General features: G+C 40.3%; 8 protein-coding genes across 8 annotated transcripts; 6 read left to right on the top strand and 2 right to left on the bottom strand.

Annotated features, from left to right (window-relative positions):
• Positions 1 to 75: 75 nt before the first annotated feature.
• On the top strand, positions 76 to 1004 carry ATC70_007021 (uncharacterized protein; the record flags this gene model as incomplete). Its single annotated transcript, XM_064826287.1, has 3 exons — positions 76 to 126; positions 188 to 257; positions 313 to 1004. 3 exons carry the CDS (start codon positions 76 to 78, stop codon positions 1002 to 1004), a joined length of 813 nt encoding a protein of 270 aa, XP_064676385.1.
• A 3926-nt stretch (positions 1005 to 4930) lies between these two features.
• On the top strand, positions 4931 to 9850 carry ATC70_007020 (uncharacterized protein; the record flags this gene model as incomplete). The annotated part of the gene is made up of 1 exon (XM_064826286.1): positions 4931 to 9850. The coding sequence occupies one exon, from the start codon at positions 4931 to 4933 to the stop codon at positions 9848 to 9850; it is 4920 nt and encodes a 1639-aa protein (XP_064676384.1).
• A 5045-nt stretch (positions 9851 to 14895) lies between these two features.
• On the top strand, positions 14896 to 15735 carry ATC70_007019 (uncharacterized protein; the record flags this gene model as incomplete). The annotated part of the gene is made up of 1 exon (XM_064826285.1): positions 14896 to 15735. One exon carries the CDS (start codon positions 14896 to 14898, stop codon positions 15733 to 15735), a length of 840 nt encoding a protein of 279 aa, XP_064676383.1.
• Positions 15736 to 17059: 1324 nt separating this feature from the next.
• Positions 17060 to 18549, bottom strand: ATC70_007018 (uncharacterized protein; the record flags this gene model as incomplete). The annotated part of the gene is made up of 4 exons (XM_064826284.1): positions 17060 to 17772; positions 17828 to 18087; positions 18144 to 18237; positions 18306 to 18549. The coding sequence occupies 4 exons, from the start codon at positions 18547 to 18549 to the stop codon at positions 17060 to 17062; spliced, it is 1311 nt and encodes a 436-aa protein (XP_064676382.1).
• A 129-nt stretch (positions 18550 to 18678) lies between these two features.
• ATC70_007017 (uncharacterized protein) lies at positions 18679 to 19859 on the bottom strand (the record flags this gene model as incomplete). The annotated part of the gene is made up of 5 exons (XM_064826283.1): positions 18679 to 18705; positions 18760 to 19178; positions 19237 to 19366; positions 19437 to 19632; positions 19693 to 19859. 5 exons carry the CDS (start codon positions 19857 to 19859, stop codon positions 18679 to 18681), a joined length of 939 nt encoding a protein of 312 aa, XP_064676381.1.
• Positions 19860 to 20202: 343 nt separating this feature from the next.
• ATC70_007016 (uncharacterized protein) lies at positions 20203 to 21253 on the top strand (the record flags this gene model as incomplete). The annotated part of the gene is made up of 3 exons (XM_064826282.1): positions 20203 to 20370; positions 20436 to 20612; positions 20669 to 21253. 3 exons carry the CDS (start codon positions 20203 to 20205, stop codon positions 21251 to 21253), a joined length of 930 nt encoding a protein of 309 aa, XP_064676380.1.
• Positions 21254 to 21559: 306 nt separating this feature from the next.
• Positions 21560 to 23630, top strand: ATC70_007015 (uncharacterized protein; the record flags this gene model as incomplete). Its single annotated transcript, XM_064826281.1, has 7 exons — positions 21560 to 21921; positions 21986 to 22013; positions 22075 to 22158; positions 22217 to 22315; positions 22374 to 22655; positions 22708 to 23477; positions 23537 to 23630. 7 exons carry the CDS (start codon positions 21560 to 21562, stop codon positions 23628 to 23630), a joined length of 1719 nt encoding a protein of 572 aa, XP_064676379.1.
• Positions 23631 to 23762: 132 nt separating this feature from the next.
• ATC70_007014 (uncharacterized protein) lies at positions 23763 to 25171 on the top strand (the record flags this gene model as incomplete). The annotated part of the gene is made up of 3 exons (XM_064826280.1): positions 23763 to 24065; positions 24125 to 24520; positions 24575 to 25171. 3 exons carry the CDS (start codon positions 23763 to 23765, stop codon positions 25169 to 25171), a joined length of 1296 nt encoding a protein of 431 aa, XP_064676378.1.
• Between the last annotated feature and the right edge of the window lie 928 nt (positions 25172 to 26099).

Genomic DNA, 26099 nt, shown 5'->3' with positions numbered 1-26099 from the left:
TGGCTTGTAGTATAATTTTTTATAAATGTTGACATTGCATAATAATTGTGAGCTTCTTTATTCCAATACAATATAATGTCTCAACACTCTGATGATGACGATGGCTTCGTTGGTGACTTGTTTGGCGTAAATACGATGATACAAAGACACTTTTGTACTTGAGATAACTGAATATGTGCTGCTGTAGGCCGAATCAGAGGAAGAAACACCTCAAGTTGAACCCACATTTGAATATTACACAAGAGAGAATGTAAAAGGTATATTTAAACAGTGCTGGGTCAAAGCTTGGCCTAATACTGATCTGTTGCGTAGATGACAGCCCTAAGGAATTGAAAATCAAACTAGTGGGATCACATCCTCTGTGGGCGCATCATTTGTGGAATGCATCCAAAGTATTTGCTTCGCTTTTCGACACACATCCTCGCCTTGTGCAAGGCAAAACCATCTTAGAACTAGGTGCTGGTGGTGCACTCCCAAGTCTCGTTGCAGCACTTAATGGAGCAGCTAAAGTTGTTGTCACCGATTACCCAGATACCGAGTTGATTGACAATATCCAGTACAATGTGGATCACAACACACCTAATTTACCTGTCATTGTGGAGGGCTATGTGTGGGGCACATCTACCGACAGTTTGCGCTCTCATCTACCACCAGCTGCAAAACAAACATACGACGTTTTGATATTGAGCGATCTAGTATTCAACCACTCTCAGCATCATGCCATGCTCAAGACATGTCGTGAACTGTTGACACCAAAGACGGGCCGTGTGTATGTCTTTTATACTCATCATAGACCTCATTTAGCTCACCGTGATTTACAATTCTTTGAAATTGCTCAACGTCCAGTGCGTGAAGATGTGGATGAAGAGGACAGAGAATCGCTAGGCTATGGCTTCAAAGTGGATCATTTCATGACGCAGAAAATGGGTGTCATGTTTGAGGAGGATCCTGGAGATGAAGAAGTTCGTGCTACTGTTCATGGATGGCAAATGTGGCTGGAATAATGTGAATTAGAGTTATCCTTCTTTGACTGCATGAATAATAGAATAAAAGCCAATGAACTTTGAGTCAGTTTAGTAAAAGCTTGCTTTAATTACTCTATAAAAATGGGTCGCTGTATGTATTTGCTATACGCAGAGAATAGGATATATGTAAAAAGCAAATCTTTATTAACACTTTAAAAGGGCTTTTTAAGATCCATCTGACAGCAACAGCAGCATTATTAGACACTTGCAGATCAATTGAATATATATCATAAAGTATTACTATATTTAATATCCCATGACAATGATTATGGCAGCATTAGCTATCATAATTTAAGATTGCATATTCCTCGTTATCATATTGCGTTAATACAGTTCATGCTAAGCTAAACCATTTCATTCCAATCGCTAATTCAACCTTTCAGCCAATCAAATTGCTTGAAAACTCCGCTGACCTAAAAAAAAAATTTGCGAGGGTTTCCCCCTGTTTTGATGTGAGGCAAAATTTTAAGCGCCGCTAGGTATACCAAATCTAGCAGTGTGCGCTATCATCAAACTTCCCCCAGATGCTAGAGCATGCCTTACTTACACCACCTAGCTTTAAGTTCTGGCATTGAGACCCTCAATCATCACTAAAGTAAGTAGTGATAACCAAGTGGAGGCAGCCTATCCACCTCCTAGCCTCGGATAAAGTCTTGTTGAGCTTCAGGGATAGGCACATCCACACAACGTAAAAAAAGGTATGCTTCAAAGAAACATAATAAGAATAAAAGAAAGAAGAAGAGAACATACTACTATAAGAATATAGTAGTACGTAGGCAAAAAAGGGATGCTCACACAAAATGAGTCAAAGAAAAGTATAACAAACACAACATCAGAGACGTTCAAAACAGCTCGTTGCTGTTGCAAGAAAAATGCATACATGAGCAACGCGCATGGTAGTAATAGTCGGATGTAAAGCAAAATGATACAAATACGCACAACTGCAAAAGCAACAGTGGTATTATAAGTTCGCGATACAACATAATGACTAATGTTGTTTCATGTAAAGCTACAGAGGAAACACCACCAACAAAAGAAAAAGAAGAAGAAAAAAGCACAACAAGGCAAACATCATGAATGCATTATCACGAGAAAGGAAGCAATAATATAAGCGTTCAAAGAAGTTTCATATCATTGCAACCAGAAAAAAGAAGATACTTACCACTTACTATAGCCACAGATAGACCAGAAGAGTATAGGCAATCACCGGAGATAGACCATAGAACAAGCATACAGCAAATACAGTAGACCGGAAGAGACCATTTTAGCAGCAGCAACACTAGCACCATAGACAAACTAAAGAACAAGCACCATCAGCAGAGACCAGGCAAAGACCAAAGAAGCTATTTACCACTTATCTCTATCACAGATAGACCAGAGGATGTGCAATCACTGAATATAGACCAGAGAACGAGCATGCACCAAAGACAGTAGACCAGGAGAGACCATATTAGCAGCAGCAGCAGCAACACCAATACCATAGACAAACCGAGAAACGAACGCCACCAGCAGAGACCAGACAAAAGCCAAAGAAGCAATCAACAGACATGATAAACCAAAGAAGCAGGCAGCAGAGAAGACAGAGAAGGAATGGCAGCAGCGCTCACTCAAACAAGCAAGAAATTATTAAAACCTAATAAACAAACTGAATTAGTGTTAATTCTATGCCTTCCAGTGATCGTTATCGAATGGTATGTAACATATTCCACCTCAAAGAAGCAGTATCAAGTACTCTTAACAGTACAAGATAGAGTTATCGGAAGCTAGAGTGTTATTATCAATCAAACGGTCTCCAAATCCGCCATGGTTTGATACTAAAACGCGTTTTGCAAAAAGGAGAAAAAACGAGGGGTATGAAAGAATGAGAGAGCGCCCTATCCGACGTCACGGCCAGTCGATCTAGTCTCAGTCTTGTACCGTAGCAGCAGTAATTGCGGCAATTTAATTTGAAATTGTGCAGTGGTATTTTCGTGTTCAAACTTGACTTGATCTCACATCCTTTAAACGTTTTTGCTAAATTTGACTATGAAAACTGTCGTCGTTACACCCATCTTTCTAATACATCTCTAGAGTACTAAAGAAGCCGCATTAAATGATGCCAACTACTTTTAGCTTTCAGACCAAAAATAATGAGCAATTTTTAAGAATATGAAAATTGATTTTCTGTGAATATGTCAAAATTTAGCATATGAAAGTCTTATAGAAAGAGTATCCAATGTTGCATTTCATCTTTACGGTCAATTTGATCTAATATGTATCATAGGAAAAGTCTTCACTTTTGACGTGAAAACCGCGATCGTTTGATTTTCAAGAATTTTCCCTTGCTAATACTCATAGAAAAAACGGTGATTATCATGAATTTGCAATGACCCAAAAAAATTGAGATAAAGCATCGGTAAGTAAAGCGTGGACAAGAGGAGTCGTTTGGTGCTATTCCAAGCGCTCAAAACGCTTTGTGGCATGAATTATTCGTGCTTGAAAGCGACTAAATTTGCACAGAATTCGACCTAAAACGACGGCGTAGTAGGTTGCGTTACCAGAAGGGTAAGTAAATTACACTTCTGTCTGATGACCCAGATGCTCTGTATTGTACATTATGAAATCTCTAGTATAGACCCAAGGCGTGGAAAAACTGTCCACCCTTTGTGGTGAGGTGAACATTATGGCTTAAAACCTTTGCCAAACAACCACAATGTTGCATACAAGCATCATGCATTTTAGGCTGCATTCACTTTCTCCTCAAGCCATGTTTACAGTATAGCAACATAGAAAATATTTATCGTATCACATCACATCTATGCTTACAAATCCAGTCCATTGTTTGAGCACGGGTGCCTTAGGAGCTCAATAGATTCAATCTCCATAATGTCAAGATATCGAGATCCACCTACACTATATGAAACATATCGACTTAGGTGGCCTCTCAACAAGCTATACCAATTGTGGAATACATCCACTATGATCTGCATTCCGACAGTTCATCCAGTTACCAGATTTAGATATAAACTGTATGTGCACTGAATTAGATGTACGATATCAATTTATACTATAAGAAGATATGGACTTCAGATACGCTAGTACTATAAGATTCATACTATATAAGATATAGGCTATAGATGGCACCACGGACATGGATGGCACTATAGACTTATACTTGTATTCCGACATTGACTACGGATGTTTACCATATCTGGATAGGCACCAAGATTAATGCAATATGAGCTTGTTGCTTCAGATGTGCACTTCATGATCCACGCTATAAGACACATGCTTATATCCGTGATACTAGCTACAGATACTTTATGTACTACAGACTTGTACTATATATGAGACATGCTATAGACATGCATACGATATGCTATAGACATGCCATATATCCAGGTACATGCTAAAGATGTATGCTTAGCGATATACACTCAGATATGTACTATTAATATAGACTAAGTAGACTGTACCTATCGGATACATGCTACTAGATCGATATTAATTATCCTTATGGAAAGGATAGATCAGGGTACTTCGGATGAGAGTCTAATTATTCATCCAGACAGAGCTAAATCATGATTAGCTTGCTGGAGTTGTCTTTTAGCATGATTAGACATTAGTTGATCTGAGTTGACTTATTTGTCAATCTAATTAATAGAACTTTTATCCATTGTTATAGTATATAAGAAGGATCATCTACCTGGCCAGTAGAGAGACTTCAGTTTACTTTACACCTGTCAGTTTGATAATAAAACATACCTTTATCAAGTTGACATTACTGTTTTTTTATTCTTTTTTTTCCCTGAATTTTAGTCTATCAAGCCTCAAATTCCACATTTTTTTCAACTCAAAGGTTATCACTTTTACACTTTATCTTATACTCTACATTTTATTATTCTACCTTAAAAACTATTTTTATCATGTCTCACAACCAATACAACGCTACTGAAAACACTCAAGAGGATATTGCTCAAGACTCTATCCGTGTTTCTTCTCCTTATGACTCATCTATGCAAGTGGATGAGCACGCTCAACTTTCTGCAGTTGATCATCTTCTCAAGAAGATTGACACTGCTCAGGCTCGCTTGGATCAGATCCATCGTAACGCTGGTGATACTTACACTGAGGAAGAACGCTTGGCGGCTGATGAAGCATCTGCGTCTATCGAATGGCTCAGCAAGCAAGTCAGTGCGATTACTAAGAGGGCTGATTCCAAAGCAAGACCTGTCAATCTCAATGAGATCCCCCGTTTCCAGGTGGTAGGACAAGCTAAGCATTGGCCTGACCATCCTCGATTCACCACAGTCGATCATTTCTTCAGTGCTTTTGAGAACGTCATCAGAGCATCCGGTAATGAAGTAAATTTGGTTTGGAAACGCTACGTGCCTGTTTCACTGCCATTTGACTTTGAATCATGGACCAAGAATGATCTTCTGGCATGTAATGATTGGGATCAAGCCAAGGCATTGTTCCGCAAACATTTTGGTGCTCCCATCAACTCTGAGGAATCCATGGCCAAACTCTTCAGCATGCGCATGAAGAACAATGATACTCTACAGGACTATACGAATAAGTTCATGAAGTACGTCAAGGATTGTGGCTTCCCTCCTAACAGCAACATGTTAGCCAAGTTCTATCAGTTCACGCTGTTACGCAAGAATCAGCAAATGATGGTCAACCAAATGTCCGTCAAGCATGGTTTCAACCACAAATGGACTATCAACGAGATCTATGAGTGTGTGTTGCCTTTGTTCCTTGTTGACGAGCAAAATCGTGGTGATGATGATGTTGAGGTCGACATCAGAGGTAAGCGTAAGGGTGGTTCTGGTGGTTCTGGTTCAAGAACAAAGATGGCAAGGGTATCTGCCACTGGGTATTTCTGTGCGAAGCATGGCGGAAGCAATGCCAACCACAACACCATTGACTGTAAGTCAAGATTGAAGCACTTTGGCTCTGACAACAAGCCTAACCGGGCTACTACTGCTGCTCCGTATTCTATGAATTCCTCATCCTCTGATCCCAAAACCTGCAACTTTTGTGGTAAGCCCCGTGCTTACGGCCATCGTTGTCAAGAGTTCTACGACTGGAAGAATGAGAGAGAATCAAGGAAGAACATTGGTGTGCATACTGTACAAACAACCACTGTTCGCAAGGACAACAAGTCTGGTTCTGGTTCTGAGACCAACGATGTTACCATGGAAAGTAGCACTGATTCTGACATTGGTGATGCTATTGGAGATGTCACCATGGAGGAAATAGATGCTTGCTTGGACGAGATTGAAGCAGAGGATGCCTCGCTCAACTGTAAGTCTAATGTGAAAAATGTACCTGAAAGTTTCAATCCATTTCAGTTACTGACTCCTATTATTTTAGAGAGCAAAGAAGGAAAACCAGTCCGTTTGATCGCGAAAGTAGATACGGGATCAGATTCCACCTTCTTAAATAAAAACATTTTTCACAATAAACTACTATTCACTTCCCAAGATATTATTTCTGTTGAAGGCAATTTGAACTTTCTGAGTCATTCAGTAAAGAGATTGGGTAAAACACCAGCTATCAAGATAAGATATCTTAATGACATTGCATTTGATCACTCGTTTGAGCTATCCAATTTTATTCAGGACCTAGGCGATTTTGATGTGCTACTTGGTGTAGACACATTGAGTCGACTTAGAATTGGGCTAACTGGCGTTGCTCACAAGTTTGCTGATATTGGACATCTTACAGAGGAAGAGAAATCAGAGCTTCTTGAAAGCATCGATTTCGAAAATGTCAATTTTGATACTAAACATTCTATTGATCCAGAAACCGCATCAATCTTTGCATCCCAAGTTGAGGAGAATAAGTATATGAGCAACATCCAAGATGCTATTGATGAGAATCAGAAAATCAAGCCTGGAACATTTTGTAACGTGCCTGAATCTGAGATCATTATACCAATCAAGGAGAATGTTGATTACTACGTCAAGCAATATCCGATCGCACATCATGCAATGCCCGAAATCGAAAAGCAATTGAATGAATGGCTGGATGCAGGAATTGTAGAACAGTGTAGACCTAACGGCTTATTCAACAGCCCTCTCATTGCAGTATCAAAGAAGGACAATGATGGCAAACCCACCAAAACTCGAGTTTGTATGGATGTGCGGAGGATCAACCAGCATATGCCCAACAATACAAACCAATTTGAGATACCAAATATACAGGATATCTTCACCCGGATCAAGCAGAAGGGGACAATATTTTCGAAAATCGATCTGAAAAACGCATATTTTTCATTTAGAATTTCTGACATATCAAGAAATGTGCTTTTGTTCAATTTTAGAGGAAAATCGTATAGATGGTTAGGCTGCTGTTTCGGGTTGCGCCCAATCACATCTGTCTTTAGCTCTGTCATGAACATTTTGTTTTCTGATATGCCCAACGTGGAGGTCTATGTGGACGACCTATGCCTCGTATCTTCATCCTTATCCAGTCATTGCGAATTGATTAAGGAGGTGCTGAGACGCTTGACACATGCCAACTTAAAGATTGGTGTTGAAAAGTGCTCCTGGTTTCGATCTAGCATCTACTTGCTAGGCTTTGTAGTTGGTCCTCATGTTTCCAAGGTTGACATGCGACGTCTCTCTGACATTGATCATTGGGGTCCATGCAAATCTGCCAAACAGGTTAAACAACTAGCTGGTGTTATTTCATATTTGAGACCACACATCCCAAATCTGTCAAAACTGATGGCGCCTATTGATGCTCTACGAAATGATCCAGATGCTGGTAGCAAATGGACTGAGGAGCACACCAAACGACTTGAGATTATCAAGAAGGTCTTGTTATCTGAAGCTTTACTGACTGCACCAGACATGAATAAGAAATTTTATCTTGAATGTGATGCTAGCTTATATGCAGTTGCAGTCATTTTGACGCAGCGCGACGATCAAGGACGCACAGTCTATGTGGCGATGTTGAGCAAATCTCTGACCAAATCCCAACAGAACTGGCCTGTCCTGAGACGAGAACTGTATGCCGTGTTATTCGGTTTAGTTCGTTTGCGACCCTTATTGTACGGGCATCCTGAGATTGAGGTTATGACAGATCATCGAGCTCTGATTTATATCTACACATGTAAATGTCCTACTAGAGTCATTCAAAATTACATAAAGATTTTAAACGAGTATCCCCAACTGCAATTCACTCATATCAAGGGCTTAGACAACATCTTACCTGACAAACTTAGTCGCTTGTATGAACCTTTAGAAGATCATACAGAGCTGGCGGGAGACAGTGATAAGAAAATTGCTAAATTACAAAAGAATATCATGAGAAGCAAAGGCTCCAAGAAACGATTCATTGGCAACAATAAGCAAACAAAGCATTATCTAACCAAGAACAAAGTAGTCTATAATAAAGACAAGCACTTGAATGTACTTGCTATGAAGATCAAGGAGGGCAATTATGAAAGCGTTGCTTACATTGCACCACCTGACAATGAGAGAGACCAACTGCTTCGTGAAACTCATGAATTTGGACACTTTGGTGCCGCTAGTATTGTCAAGAAACTACATGAAGAAGGTATTCATTGGACAGGTCTATATGATGATGCAAAGGCAATTTGTCAATCATGTATGGAATGTGCAAGACACAATGTAGTTCAAAAGGGTTACCATGAACTGAGAAACGTTGTAGCGTATGGTCCATTTGATCACATAGGCATTGACTTTCTCGGTCCGTTAACTCCAACCAACAATGGCAATATATATATATTAGTTGTATACGACATTTGCACCAGATTTATTATAACTCGTGCATTGCCCAACAAACAAACCGATACTGTCGCTAGAGCTCTGACTACCATCTTTGGAGACTTTGGCGTAGTACAAATACTACAATCTGATAATGGACGTGAATTCAAGAGTGCTTTGATGAGCGAGATCGGTAAAGCACTTGGCATCAATCAAAGATATTCTACGGCTTTCCACGCTAGGGGCAATGGTGCATCCGAATCAGATGTTAAAAATATTCTTAATGCACTTCGTAAGATGGTCAGTGAACACATCTATGACTGGGACTCGGTTCTACCTGGAACTCAACTGGCTATAAACACAAAAATTAGGTATCGCACTGAGAGTGCACCTTTTCAATTGATGTTTGCTAGACCATTGAATAGATTCGTAGACTACGATGATCCTAAGATCAAGGACAACTTACCAAAGAAGCCAATGACTCTCGGTGAGCTACGCAAGAAGGCAGAGATTATGAACCAGGTTGTCTTTCCAGCTATTAACCAAAGAACACAACGCATTATTGAAGAGCAAGCAACGCGATTCAATAAGCATCACAAGATTACACACTTCAAAGTTGGTGATTGGGTTATGGTAAGACTTCCGCATAGAGAAAGCAAACTTGAGGCCGCTTATGATGGACCTTATCAAGTTGTTCAAAAGAAAAGATCTACATATGTGTTGAAAGACGATATGAATGAACTATTACATCGCGACTATGTGCCATCTGAATTGAAGCTGGTAGCAATCGACGAGTCTATCATCGAACAAGAAGTATATGAGGTTGACGAGATCAGAGCGCATCGTGGTCCTGAACACAATAGAGAGTATTTGGTAAAATGGAAGACATTTGGAGAAGCTGCCAACTCTTGGGAAACTGCTGCATCGTTCAACAACCCTCAAACCATTCGTAAGTACTGGGCAAAGATCAAGGAATATGAGCTGCTTGAGAAGAGAAGACAGGCACTAAATAGTGACACTGCTTCCTCCAAATCAAAGCGTAAGCGTGATGATTCTGACAAGCGTTTGAGAGGCTCTAAGAGACTCAACGTTGCAGAACAGTAAAGTGATGTTTGTCATGGAATATATCAGGGCAACATGCAAATTGCAGTAGCACCTTTAGACTATCACATTGCGTTATATCTTTGTCAGCGAATGCGAAATACAGATCATTGATCGTTTACATAATTCTTTGAATTAGTCAACATGCGTTGAAACTGGTGGGGGCAAATGTGGAATACATCCACTATGATCTGCATTCCGACAGTTCATCCAGTTACCAGATTTAGATATAAACTGTATGTACACTGGATTAGATGTACGATATCGATTTATACTATGATCATGAGAAGATATGGACTTCAGATACGCTAGTACTATAAGATTCATACTATATAAGATATAGGCTATAGATGGCACCACGGACATGGATGGCACTATAGACTTATACTTGTATTCCGACATTGACTACGGATGTTTACCATATCTGGATAGGCACCAAGATTAATGCAATATGAGCTTGTTGCTTCAGATGTGCACTTCATGATCCACGCTATAAGACACATGCTTATATCCGTGATACTAGCTACAGATACTTTATGTACTACAGACTTGTATTATATATGAGACATGCTATAGACATGCATATGATATGCTATAGACATGCCATATATCCAGATACATGCTAAAGATGTATGCTTAGCGATATACACTCAGATATGTACTATTAATATAGACTAAGAAGACTGTACCTATCGGATACATGCTACTAGATCGATATTAATTATCCTTATGGAAAGGATAGATCAGGGTACTTCGGATGAGAGTCTAATTATTCATCATCCAGACAGAGCTAAATCATGATTAGCTTGCTGGAGTTGTCTTTTAGCATGATTAGACATTAGTTGATCTGAGTTGACTTATTTGTCAATCTAATTAATAGAACTTTTATCCATTGTTATAGTATATAAGAAGGATCATCTACCTGGCCAGTAGAGAGACTTCAGTTTACTTTACACCTGTCAGTTTGATAATAAAATATACCTTTATCAAGTTGACATCACTGTTTTTTTATTCTTTTTTTTCCGTGAATTTTAGTCTATCAAGCCTCAAATTCCACAGTAGTTGTAGTCTCTTCTTGTCATTGAAGTAAATGGTTCTGTTTCAGTAATAGTAATCCAACTAGTTGACTGTTTTATATGTCCTGTTGTGCTTGTAGACTATAGTTTGTTGTATGCTTTGTAATGCATGTAGAATCCGATGAGATGTTGGCCTTGTGTCGTATCAGGTGTAATATGATGGGTTGTGGTGTGAAATGCATCAACCTATCACTTAGAAATTGAGTTTCGTACAATGCAGAAAATCCCAGTCGCTATAAAGTGCTGTAATTTACGTACTTGTTCGGCAACACAACCCACTACGCCGTCGTTTTAGGTTGAATTCTGTGCAAATCTAGCCATTTTGAAGCACGAATAACTGATGCTACAAAGTGTTTTGGGCGCTTTGAATATGGCTAAACAATTCCTCTTGTCCATGCGTTACTTACTGATGCTTTATCTCAATTTTTTTTGGGTCATTACAAATTCAGAGAAATTCTCATTTTTTATGAGTATTAGCAAGGGAAACTTCTTGAAAATCAAACGATCGCGTTTTTCACCCCAAAAATAAAGACTTTGTTGCATACAAGCATGCATCTTAGGCTACATTCACTTTCTCTTCAAGCCACCTTTTACAGTGTAGCAGCATAGATGATGTTTATTGTATCACATCACATCTATGTTTACAAGTCCAGTCAATTGTGTGTGCGCAGGTGCCTCAGGAACTACAATACATTCAATCTCCCCAATGTCAAGATATCGAGATCCACCTACACTACATGAAACATATCGACTTAGGTGGCCTCTCAACAAGCTATACCAACAATCCATAAGGCCCCAGTGGCCTGCTATTTATATACCATCTCAACGTAGTAGTCATTGACCAGGGATCTACCATATTTAAGCAAGCTAGATGCCCTGTAATAAAGAAGCTCTTTGCTTTCGTTTTAGATACAGTTGACAACTGATTATTATCATCGACTTATTATTACGAATTCATCAGACTTTTTCTATGATACAAATAAGATCAAATTGATCATAAAGACTGGATGCAGCACTTGAAACTCTTTCTATGGAATTTTCGTATGTGAAATTTCGACATTTTGGCAAAAAAACATGTTTTCATATATTCGCAAATTGCTCATTACTTTCGGTCTGAAAGCTGAATATATTCAGCACCATTCGATGCAGCTTCGTTAGTCCTTTAAACTTATATTAGAAAGTTGGATGTGATAACGAGAGTTTTCATAGTCAAATTTGGCAAAAACGCTTAAAAGTTGTCAGATCAAGACAAATTTGAACACAAAAACACCTACTACACAAAATCAAATTAAATTGCCGCAATTACTGCTGCTACGGTACAAGACTGAGACTAGATCGACTGGCCGTGACGTCGGATAGGGCGCTCTCTCATTCTTTCATACCCCTCGTTTTTTCTCCTTTTTGCAAAACGCGTTTTAGTATCAAACCATGGCGGATTTGGAGACCGTTTGATTGATAATAACACTCTAGCTTCCGATAACTCTATCTTGTACTGTTAAGAGTACTTGATACTGCTTCTTTGAGGTGGAATATGTTACATACCATTCGATAACGATCACTGGAAGGCATAGAATTAACACTAATTCAGTTTGTTTATTAGGTTTTAATAATTTCTTGCTTGTTTGAGTGAGCGCTGCTGCCATTCCTTCTCTGTCTTCTCTGCTGCCTGCTTCTTTGGTTTATCATGTCTGTTGATTGCTTCTTTGGCTTTTGTCTGGTCTCTGCTGGTGGCGTTCGTTTCTCGGTTTGTCTATGGTATTGGTGTTGCTGCTGCTGCTGCTAATATGGTCTCTCCTGGTCTACTGTCTTTGGTGCATGCTCGTTCTCTGGTCTATATTCAGTGATTGCACATCCTCTGGTCTATCTGTGATAGAGATAAGTGGTAAATAGCTTCTTTGGTCTTTGCCTGGTCTCTGCTGATGGTGCTTGTTCTTTAGTTTGTCTATGGTGCTAGTGTTGCTGCTGCTAAAATGGTCTCTTCCGGTCTACTGTATTTGCTGTATGCTTGTTCTATGGTCTATCTCCGGTGATTGCCTATACTCTTCTGGTCTATCTGTGGCTATAGTAAGTGGTAAGTATCTTCTTTTTTCTGGTTGCAATGATATGAAACTTCTTTGAACGCTTATATTATTGCTTCCTTTCTCGTGATAATGCATTCATGATGTTTGCCTTGTTGTGCTTTTTTCTTCTTCTTTTTCTTTTGTTGGTGGTGTTTCCTCTGTAGCTTTACATGAAACAACATTAGTCATTATGTTGTATCGCGAACTTATAATACCACTGTTGCTTTTGCAGTTGTGCGTATTTGTATCATTTTGCTTTACATCCGACTATTACTACCATGCGCGTTGCTCATGTATGCATTTTTCTTGCAACAGCAACGAGCTGTTTTGAACGTCTCTGATGTTGTGTTTGTTATACTTTTCTTTGACTCATTTTGTGTGAGCATCCCTTTTTTGCCTACGTACTACTATATTCTTATAGTAGTATGTTCTCTTCTTCTTTCTTTTATTCTTATTATGTTTCTTTGAAGCATACCTTTTTTTACGTTGTGTGGATGTGCCTATCCCTGAAGCTCAACAAGACTTTATCCGAGGCTAGGAGGTGGATAGGCTGCCTCCACTTGGTTATCACTACTTACTTTAGTGATGATTGAGGGTCTCAATGCCAGAACTTAAAGCAAGGTGGTGTAAGTAAGGCATGCTCTAGCATCTGGGGGAAGTTTGATGATAGCGCACACTGCTAGATTTGGTATACCTAGCGGCGCTTAAAATTTTGCCTCACATCAAAACAGGGGGAAACCCTCGCAAATTTTTTTTTTAGGTCAGCGGAGTTTTCAAGCAATTTGATTGGCTAAGAGGTTGGAACAACGAAGGGTTACAACTAGTTAATCTTCTATTGATCTGTCATGTATTATAATTTTGTATTTGTAATAAAAATGTATCCAAATATTGATACAATTTAAATCCTTCATTATTCAATAGTAAAATAATGTGCTATGATTGAATTCATCATCCGTTAAACAGTCGTATATGAGAAATGTCTTTTGAAGTTATCAGATGCGAACGTTATATAGGAGTTAGTACCACTTCAGCACAGTGTTGTTTACGTTGTTGTTACAACAACAGTAGTATTCTGGTTATCCTGTCACCAAACAATCGTTTTCGTTGTAGTAAAAAGGGGTGTGAAGAGCAGATAGATTACTGTTAAAATCCTTCCGTGGAATACATCCACTATGATCTGCATTCAAACAGTTCATCCAGTTACCAGATTTAGATATAAACTGTATGTGCACTGAATTAGATGTACGATATCAATTTATACTATAAGAAGATATGGACTTCAGATACGCTAGTACTATAAGATTCATACTATATAAGATATACTGTAGGGGGAAAAACTGTCCCGTTCGTTCAAATAATCTTGACTTTTACCCAGTATATTGCCAAAACTCAGAAAACAAAGCTACCCCATACTGCGTTCGATAGAACAGCTTATAGGAATCACAGCAACGTAAAAACCTTATGGCTGGACTATATTTTAATTCCAGTATAACCAGCTAAAGTGAGACGTGGCAAAAATGTTAGGTGGGTAATTCTAGATGATATAAAATGGTTGATATCTTTACTTCAAATAGACGTATTGAAGAAATCTAAAAAACTACTCGCGGTATGCTCAGGATATCTAATATCCCAGGAGCACTCTAAAAGTATAAGAGAAGCTAGTTTCTTCATGTTTTTTCTTTATTTCTTTGCTTTCTTATTTTTTTTCAAAACTTTCATTTTGCCTGCTCGTTTAACACAAGATTTGCGCAACATTCTCCAATCTTTGCTCCAACGTGGTCTTTCGCTCTCAAAGATAAAGAATTTGTATCCAGGAGTGGGTAACTTTACCCTTACAAGGCTCAGAAAACTATATTGCCCTGACCTCGCTATACTTGTTGGCGGAAGACCGAAAAAACTTGATGCTAAAACTATGTCCCTAGTGTCAAGAGGACTTCGATCAGGTGCTTTAGAGAATCCCCGAGCAGCACAAGAAATTTTAAGATCGATGGGCCATGATATGTCAATTAATGGCATCCGCAAGTCATTGAGACGAAATGGACTTAAATCTCGTAGAAAAGTAAAGACCAATTTTGTTAGCAAGACAAACAAGCGGCTTCGATTGGCGTGGGCTAAAAAGCATAGGCATCTTACTATTGCTGATTGGCGTCGTTGGGTGTTTTCGGATGAAACAAGAATAAATCTTTGGGGCTCAGATGGTAATTCTTTTTACTGGACGAATGGTGGCCGAATCATGCAGTCGTATCAAGTCAAGTCTCAGTTGCAGGGAAATGACGGTGGGGTCATGTTCTGGAGTTATATAACAACGGAGGGGCCTGGTTATGGTACTACCATTATTGAAGACGCAATAAACTCGGGCTTGTATGTCGATATTTTGAAGACATCATTGGTCGACACTCTTGAGCACTTTGGGAAGGCACCGTCTGATGTGCAATTCCAACAAGGCAGGGCAACACCGCATACCTCAGGCACTACTAAGCAATGGTTCACCGACAATGGGTTCAACCCAGACGAAATTATGGATTGGCCACCCCAAAGTCCCAATCTTAATCCCATTGAACATGTCTGGCATCTCCTAAAGCTTCGTCTTAATAAGTATCCCAATAGGCCCTCTACAAAAGAAGAATTAGAGCGGCGTATTAACATTCAGTGGTACAAAATAACAGAAAAAGAGTGCCAGAAATATATTGATAGTATGCCTGCCCGAATCCAGGCTGTCATCAAGAGCAAAGGTGGTTCAACTCACTATTAATGATTTTATAATAAAATGTACATTTTTCTATATTTATTTTTTAACCAATAAAATCATTGGATTTTAGTTTTTGAAAACGTTATAATTATGTATAGATAGCACTGCTTTCTCTCATTCAAACGATATATATTTCGACTTTGTATACAAAGAAATGACCAAAAACTTGTGCAAAAAGACAAAATTTTAAACGAACGGGACAGTTTTTCCCCCTACAGTAGGCTATAGATGGCACCACGGACATGGATGGCGCTATAGACTTATACTTGTATTCCGATATTGACTACGGATGTTTACCATATCTGGATAAGCACCAAGATTAATGCACTATGAGCTTGTCGCTTCAGATGTGCACTTTATGATCCACGCTATAAGACACATGCTTATATCCGTGATACTAGCTACAGATACTTTATGTACTACAGACTTGTACTATATATGAGACATGCTATAGACATGCATACGATATGCTATAGACATGCCATATATCCAGATACATGCCAAAGAGATGTACGCTCAGCGATATACAATCGGATATGTACTATTGGTATAGACTAAGTAGACTGTACCTATCGGATACATGCTATTAGATTAATATTAATTATCGTTATAGAAAGGATAGATCAGGGTACTTCGGATGAGAGTCTAATTATTCATCCAGGCAAAGCTGAATCATGATTAGCTTGCTGGAGTTGTCTTTTAGCATGATTAGACATTAGTTGATCTGAGTTGACTTATTTGTCAATCCAATTAATAGAACTTTTATCCATTGTTATAGTATATAAGAAGGATCATCTACCTGGCCAATAGAGAGACTTCAGTTTTACTTTACACCTGTCAGTTTGATAATAAAACATACCTTTATCAAGTTGACTTTACTGTTTTTTATTCTTTTTTTCCGTGAATTTTAGTCTATAAAGCCTCAAATTCCACAGATGCTACAGCTTCAAGTAAGAGCTCATACAAAATGTGATGCTTGGGTCTACGCAATGAATATTGCGAGAGATAAATTAATAGATAAAGTACATGATTTCCTTTAAAAACGTTTAAAATATTTGAGAAATAAGCTAATTGGTGTGCAAGCTGTGGAATCACTTTTAAGAGTGGTGGCACCATTCAATGCGCAACTCAGATCTGTACAAACTGATTATGAGCTGGAAACAATAGTTACTATTAATAAAGTTACTTTGAATAAAGTCTTTTTTTTATATGTTTTCCTCGCAGCTATCTGCATATGGTTTCAATTATATATTATTACAAAAAAGTATCTTTGGCTTGGTGAATACGGCATCTTTCTACGATATAATGATATTCGACAGATAAGTCTTTATTCCTTTTTAGTTTGCTTTTGTAGCACTGCCATGATTGGTGATGGCAGATTGGCAGCAATATTGTTTGTAGTAGCAGCAAGGTTATTGATGGCAACGGTTGGTGTATTGATAGAAGAAGCAGCAGCAGTAGGAGGAGGTGTTGTCATGAGCGTTGGGATGGCAGCATTAGGTGTTGTTGTAGTGGTTCTATGATTGACATAGGCATTGTTCATGGAAGGGCCAGTGTATGCTGGTGTATGAAAGAACCCTCTTTGAGGTACAGCGAATCTATTCTTTTTCACTGCGCTTTGTAACTCGATCTGCACACATACTTCTCTCAGTCCATGGATATGGCTCTTCAGTAGCTCTGTTGTACGCTGTCGTAGATCCTGAATATTGACACCATCCTCTACTTGAACATGAACACTGCCAATGACGCTCTCTGCCTCGCATGGCCAGAATCGAGAATAATTGATGCTGTAAACACCTTCTATTTGCTTCAACTCCTCCAATGTGCCTTCCACAACCGCTACAGTAGCATCGTCCAGTTCCAGCATCATCACTGCCGCGGATTGCTTGATCAAAGGTATCACAGACGCAATGATTAAGACTGCAATGAATATCGATGCAATTGGGTCAAATCCTGTCCACCCAAACCACTGGATCAATAATGTCGAAACAATCACACCCACAGAGCCCAGGGTGTCTGCCATGATATGTAGAAATACGCCTGAAATAGAAGCTTGGTTTAGCTGGAAGTCTTGCTATTTATGACCTGCACTTACCTTGCATGTTGGCATTGTGTCCATGATCGTGTCCATGATGATGATCATGCCCGCCACTGCCATGAGCATGGCCATGATTGAAAGCGAATATCCCTACCAAATTTACAACAAGGCCAATAAAACTGATGAAAAGCAACCGATGTGTGCTCATATGTGGTGGATCAATGAGTCTTTGAATGGCTTCTGTGACGATAGACAGCGAGATGAGGACGAGAAATACACCATTAAAGAATGCTGCCACTGTTTCAATGCGACTGTACCTATAATAAGAATTTATCAATATCGATTCCAAGCGATATCTTGATCGGCAACTTACCCGTATGAAAACTCAGAGTTGGATGGCCATTTGCTCATCACAGCGGCAAAGAGTCCAACACCAAGTGCCAGACAATCGAAAAGCATGTGTATCGCTATGCAAAAAGAAACATAAGAGGTCAATCAATGCACGCGTTTCATGGCTGCTGATTCAATAAACTACCATCAGATATAAGGCCAAGGGAGTTTGTCCATACGCCATAGGTCAACTGAACAAACATGTATGACAAGTTGAGCAGTAGAAAGTAGAATATTTGCTTCGAGTCATTGTTGCTCAAGATGATGTCTAGTGATTGTTTTGCTGTTCTCAAAGGAGACGAGTGTGTGGAACTGCTGTAGGCGAATGTGGCACTCTTTCCATACGGTGTTGTGTGTGTAGGCAAGTCTAGAGGCGATGAATTGAACATGGTGTCATTTAAACGAGAGAGAAGGATATAAAGCGAGACCAAAAAGCGTAAATGTAATTTTATTCATCATCTTATGGAAAGGGGAAGAGGTTTGCTGAATTAGAGTCCGCTCTGGCAGTTGGGATGTGCTTACAAAAAATATTCTATCTTGTTGTCCTACATGATCAGATCAGTGTTTGCCATTGTACCGAGTCAACAGTACGGTTTTACCTTTATGGGCATATTGGAGGTATCTATCACTCTGTCATTCTCAGGGGCAGCATCAAAGACATTGAAGAACCTCCCGCCAGAAACGCTCACCTCGAGGATGGAAGCCAGGTTTCCACAGCGATAGCAGTAATTGGGAGCTGACCATACTGTGGATAATTTATCATCAAACAAAACCTGATACCCTGCATTGCAAAGCTGATGTGCTCTTAGAATATGATCCATCTTGTTAAGATGTAAAAACCTATCCACCACCAAACCGCCAAATGTGTAACCTGCTCCTCTTGCTGAAATCGCAAACTCTTCTTTGTCTGGATCTGGATCTGACCACACTAAATCTGCCATGGCGCCTTCGTGTGGAATCTCTTTGAATCGATCAATGATCTTTATCTGGTCTAAAACGTGGATCGTGGGCGACAATCCTATCCACGCATGTATACTCAATTATAAACGTCTTTCTTTCTCCCTCGCTCAAGTTACCTCCATGCACACAAAATATGCTGTTATCTACCACCACTGACAGTGTCAAATAGTCAAACATGTCTGTAAAGTACTTCCACACTTGCATTGATCCATATTTACGAATACATTCGGCGTAGAATCCATATGTCTATCGTGTGATTGTGAATTTCATGCAAAAAAAAAAAAAAATGAAACGCCCCCCCCCCACTTGCCATTACCTGCGTTACAGCTCTGGATTCATGATTCCCTCTCACAAGCTGTACACGATCTGGGTATCTCAATTTCAGGCAGGTCAGTAGCGAAATTGTCTCTATGCTGTAGAGTCCTCTATCCACATAATCTCCCAGGAACAGGTAATTGGTATCAGGACAATAGCCACCAATGCGAAATATCTCAATCAAGTCGTAGTACTGCCTACAGTGTCGTCCATTTCAATTAGCCGTGTTTTGTATTGCATGAGGATGGACAATTTACCCGTGGATGTCTCCTACCACCGTTACAGGCGCACTGATATGCACTACGTTGCTTTCAGACATGAGCAGCTCTTTTGTTCTCTCGCAAATCTCTTTCAAGACGCATTCTGCCAGTAGCTGCTTTTTGTAGAGTCGTTCCAAACAGGCATCGAGGTCGAGCGCCACCATATTGAAGAAAGTTGTTATATACAAAGAAAAAAAGAAAGTGATAAAAAGAAGGGAGAAAGAGGGAGTGTAAAAAAGAAAAGGATTTTATTTTCATCCTGACGATTTGCAATGCTGTATTAGAGAAAGACAAGCACTGAACTTTAAAACATCAATGCAAGCATCATGGTTCGTGAATAGAAAAGTTTATTTAGCATGGTGTGCTCTCTCTCCTTGCATGTGGAATGAGAATCTGATCCTAACTACCACTTGCAGCGTGTAGAGTAGCATGATGATGAGGTTTAAAATCAGTCACCGAGCGAAATTGGAGTACTTGCTCTCTTTCTCTCACTTTTTACAAACAACAATGAAGGAGGATTTGATAACATCGGCTGTATCATTCCTATCGTCTGCTAACGTAAAGGCAGCAGACAGAGACAAGAAGATAGAGTTTCTTAAAAAGAAAGGACTCGATGACCAAGAGATTGAAGAAGCTTTCAAGCGAGTGGAAGCAGCAATGACAACGCAAAACCAAGTAACAGTATACTGTCATTCATCAGAGAGAGTAATGCAGACTGACCGACTCTTTTTGCATGCTAGTCAACAGCCATGCATGCTCCACAGCTACCTCCTAGGATTTCATATGTTCCAACCCAAGTGGTGTATTATCCACCAGCACCTGTACTACGCATGTCAAACAGAGACATTGTGCGCCATGTATTGGCGCTAGGCATGGGTTCATTTGCGATAACAGCTGCATTGGTGTTGATGATCAAGGTAATACCAATGGCAGTAGAAAGAGATAGCAGGCTATTCATCCAGATGGCATGTAGAGATTCATGTTAAAAGTGTTTACTAAGATCGCGGCATATCAGCGTGATATATACCAGCAACACACTCAGCTATTGCACCGCATGGAATCCACGCTAACGCATTATTCCACTGCCACCAATGACCTGCAAGTAGCGCAAGAGAAATTGGATAGCTCACTCAACTGTCTACTGCAATCTACTCGAGAATTAAAGCAGCAAGATCAAGGACCTTACAAATCATTGCGATCCGCCATGGAACGATTCACAAACTCACTCTCGCATAATCCGCTCGTGACGAGTACAGCTGCCCGTCATCAGTTCAATTATCAAAGTGGATTTGCATCGTCCTACGCAGACCGCTACCAAGTGGATACGAACCATAGTCTGACAGTGCAGGGTATCAAGAGCGAGATCCGCGGTGTCAAGGGAATGCTGTTGAGCCGAAGAAATTTCCCCATTGTGAATACAGCAGCCCCCTCCCCACTCATCGCGCAAGGGTTTGTGCCTCCTGCGCCCACCATCCCAACTCAATCCACCTACCATCCTAGAAGAGGAAGATCTTTTCGAAACCAAACAAGCACAACCGTAGAAGATGCATCGCCCTGATAGATCAGAGCTGTATACAAACACATGTGACGGAGAATGGCAGTTGTACGTGACAATAAACATGGATTCTGCTCTGACAAGTAAGGCTCATTGTCCTTCCCTTTGTCCCTTTCCAAGCCTGAGCTTCAGGCATTCGGTGAGTGAATAATACAAAGGCGAACATGAGATTGATTTTCCAAGACCTTTGCCATTTCAATGATGAAAAACAGTGACTGCAAAGAACAACATGCAAATGGAGCTAAATAGTTTCGAGTTTCCTCTTTTTCCTATAATTGTCCTTTGTTCTTTCTCTTTTATACACGCCAAATGGATAATAACAACAACAACAACTGGAGAGGTAGAGGCAGGGGCCGTGGAAACTACAATAACAATAATCGTAACAATCGTGATTACAACCAAGACTACAACAACAACGATCATGGTAACGCGTACGGTGGTAACCCAGGCAGCATCTCCATCACTGCTCGTCTTGGCCCTACCAATGCGCCCATCAATGACCGAGTAGTTCACACAAACAACAGCAACCAACAGCAACACAGTTCAAGAGGCGGACGAGCATTCTCGTCAAACAATTATAGAGGGCGAGGCAATCGAGGCAACCGCAACAATGGTGGTGGTGGCGCTCGATTCAACAGCGAGTTTGTAGAGGAAGACATCAGCATGCAACCGTAAGTGGACTACCAATCGTGTATGGTATGCATAAACAAGACTCATCGTGTCGACATTGTGTAGAAATACCTCAGCTGGAAACATTGTTACCGTAAGTTATATAGGTGTGCCTGTGTTGGTCAGCTTGCATGCGAGCTAACACTGATACATAGATCACTGGCTATCCTCCAGGCTCTGAAGAAAAGGTGCTCGGTTTTATCACCAGAAAAGCCAAGGCTGCCTGGGAGCCTCTCAACGTAAGTGAATTGTACTATGGCCTGGAGATTTTCATGCGGCTGACCTTGTCTGTGGCAGATTCAATACGAGACAAAGTCGATGCATATCACTGTAGTGGATGAGACAACTGCAGAAAGCCTTTGTAGAATGAACAATTTCAATTTTGGCGCAGCTACTGTAAGTCTTGTATTCACAATGTAGTATAAGGTTGACTGACAGAGAGATGGTACTCTAGCTACACATTACTCGCGGTGGACAATCTGGAGGAGGAGCCGATAGCAGGGCAGGTGGTGGTTTCAACAGAGGTGGTGGAGCGTCAGGTGGCGGCGGTGGAGCAGGCAATTCTGCAAGAAATACCAATGCTGGGAGATCTGCAGTGCTAGCCGAATTTTTACAAGAGAGGTGGAACCCTCAAGCTGGATTTTTAGACATGGACGAACTACCACCCACCTCACACAACATCAGTACAGTGATATCCCGATTACTGAATGAAGCTAGGTATCTGTTTGGAGACAATGTAAGTAATTTATGAGTGCACGCGTAAGGAAATGCTTATACAGAAACGTTAGTTAAAAACGCTATCATTTGCTCGCAACAAACTGTGGTCTGTTGTGCCTTTGAACAAAGTGCCCGACATGTTCCCCAACCTCCAAAACTTATCCATCGCAGACAACGATATTGCCGAGTTCCGAAGCTTAGATAAACTCGCCAATCGATTACCCAACTTGCAGGAACTCATGTTATCAGGCAACCCTATCCAAACCAACAACTCATTGGAGCAATACCAGCAAGAGGTGCTGAGACGATTCCCTACCATCCAGTTCTTGGATGTCCAGCCTGTGAATGGCGGTCAAACAGCCAGCCTAGTATCGCAATCATCAGCAGATCTACCTCTTCCTGTCAGATCCCACTTTTTCGACAATGACAATTCGCGACTCGCTGCTCAAGATTTGCTGTCAAAATTCTTCCCCCTGTTTGACTCCAACAGAGGCTCTTTGATAGACTTGTATGATGCCCAAGCCATCTTTACAACAACATTCAGTAACAGCGGTACATATCAGCAACAGAATACCTGGGGAAGTGGCCAGATTACACCTAGTCAGCGCATGGTTGTGGGCAGTGAAAGCATCATTAAGCGATTACTGCAATTACCACCCACCGTGCACGATTTATCGAGCGCAGACAACTTTATAACAGATGCTTGGCAGACACCTGGATCACAAAACCATCCTGTGGTGTTGTTCTTGACTGTGCATGGAGGATTCAATGAGGCAGGTTCCAGCACACCATTGTCATTTGATCGCTCCTTTTTGGTGGCACCGTCTGCTCCTGGATCAAGGTAAGTTGGTGTAAGATGGATATGTGATTAGTGTTGTAACTCGGATCTACTTTACATAGAGCTCATACCGCTGGATGGAGTTATGTCATACTGAATGATTCCTTGATTGTCCGCAATTTCTCAAACAAGCCGGCTTCGTTAGTTACAGTATAAAGACGCTATCTTTGTAATTATGTACAAATCAATTCTGAAATCAAAAAGCTCTTTAATAAACAGTCATTTCGCACACTTACGTTCACACAACACACATCCATCATTGTTTTCTTTGTGCATGTACACTATATTATGGAGGGTCTCGATATAAACACCATACCCAACACGTTGCTAGGCCGTATACTGCTACAGATCCCCAACCTGTCATCGCATGAGAATCTCGATTTGATTGGCATATTACAAACAGCATTACAGCAATTTGGGCAGACGGATAAGCTGGACGCGTTTCTAGATTACTGCCAGACATTGAGCAATCCAGAAACCCCTTGGAAATGGGAGACTTACACCATCACTAACAACGATGATTGGGAAATTGCAAACTATAAAAAATCACAAGAACTCGCTGGTATTCGATTCTTGCTCGCTTCAGACACTGTAATACATACTATTTTTTTTTTTTTGCATAAATGCTGAAATAACACATGGTATCATAGGCTAGACAAGATGCTGAATTGACACGCTATTCTAAAAGCATGCTGTATGATCCAAAATGCATCCATTTCTTTCAGGGCAGACCAGTACACGTCAATGATCTATTGCAAGACACATTAAGCTACTTGCAACGAGAAAACGGACATATTGATCCTATAGTGGAAGCATTGATCAGGCTACGGTTAGACAAGTACGACCAGGACAAGTCGACATTTGAGCGACAGACAAGTGAGTTGGACGCTACAGACTACCATTTATTGGGTGCATTGATGGTGAGATATGATAGCATTGCAAGTCGAGGCAGTGCCCCGAGATCTTGGTGCCTTTATCTAAGAGACTATGTGGAGAACGCTGATGGAACTGTATGGCGCATCTTGTTAGAGGACGGTGAAACGCGAGTCAGTGTGCAATGCTCTCTAAAAGAACATAGTTTCTGACTCCATATGTTGTAGGTGACCTCAGATCAAGCACTTGCAGACATACGCGGTGCACTAGAGAGCGAAACGTTTCCCTCAGAATTCTCAAAAGACTATCGACCCGTGTACCTATTTTACGGTAACTTGGATATATCACAGCCACCACAGCAACCACAAAAAGGAGGAGGAGAAGCAGCCCAAGATGGAAGCCATGTCATCACATTAGACGACTATACATTTGACGATGACTATGATCAACTACTGCAACAGGAGCCACAGCAAGACATCCCTCATGAGGAGGAGGAATTATGTAAACATTGCGGTATAAAGGACATCATCGATGACATCAATGACATGTTCTTTTGCGAGCTATGCAATCAAGGTGTTCATCAGTTATGTGAGGACCCTCCTATCCAACAATTTGAAAAGAACGTGGATCCTTGGTGGTGTCGTGCCTGCTCTAAAGCTCAAAATATACCAATTCCTACAGCAGAGTCTGTCGCCAGAATGCAGCTTGAAGATGCACCCATCAACGATGAAAATGTGCTTAAAAGAAAGAGAGAGGACGAGGCCGAGGTCGAGAATCGTCCAGCAACTGACGGTGATAGTTTCATGGCGAAAAAGGCATCTTGACCATGCTGTTTTATAGTTTTGTACATAGAGAAGCAAATAAATGCACATGTTATGCTGTAGAAACTGCTTCCGGATGGGTCATCTGAAGATGATAGTATAGCAGTTCATTCATGCCTGGTTCTACATATTCTCTAGTGCGCCTGCAACACAAACACATCATGTGCTAGATGATACTAGCTAGCATAATTGTGAAATGTGGCCTCCATTGGCAAATGACAGCCTGAAGCAAGTAACATTGAGCAACGAAAAAAAAAAACGCACTTTTTGAGCGATTCAAAGACTCAGAATGATACCAAACGATTCCTCTCATCTAGTAGCATCATCCCAATGCATTGTCTCGAAATTTTTTGGTGAACGGATTTCGACTCGATTTTCCCTTGCTACTACCATAAGGCAAAATTCGTCAAATTCCTTTGATCGCGTTTTTCGCCACAAAAGAGGGATAAATTTATAATGCACACCTAGGTTCAATCGAAAGGCAAAAAGCCAGAAAATCATCTGCAAACAAGTTTTTGGCAAATTCCATAAACAAAATGTAAATTTTTGTGCCAAAAACTGAAAATATGGCTTTACGCGTTTTACAAGAAATCTCAGTGAGAGTCAGTGCTGATTTTAGTACCATTAGATTCACAAAAGAAATTCTGTATCGAACTTAATAGAGGTATTTGTATCAATTAGTAGTGGAATCTAGAGAAAATGGCATTTGAGTGATGTTTTTTTTTTCGGATTTTGTCAAATTCATGATTTGAACTGAAAATTTCATCTGGGTTTGAAAATATAAATGCTGCTAATTGCAGGCGATGACAGGTAATGGCAGGAGCAAAAACAACGTACATGAACCCAAATTGACAATGCAAACCAGTAGCCAAGTCTACTTTTACGTAGATGTATGGCAAGGTTCAATGAGAAAACAGCCAAACGTCGTTTT

This window comes from Mucor velutinosus, assembly GCF_035048745.1.
Source record: "Mucor velutinosus strain NIH1002 chromosome Unknown tig00001549, whole genome shotgun sequence".
NCBI classification, from domain to species: Eukaryota; Fungi; Mucoromycota; class Mucoromycetes; order Mucorales; family Mucoraceae; genus Mucor; species Mucor velutinosus.
This window is presented reverse-complemented; position numbering and strand designations above follow the sequence as displayed.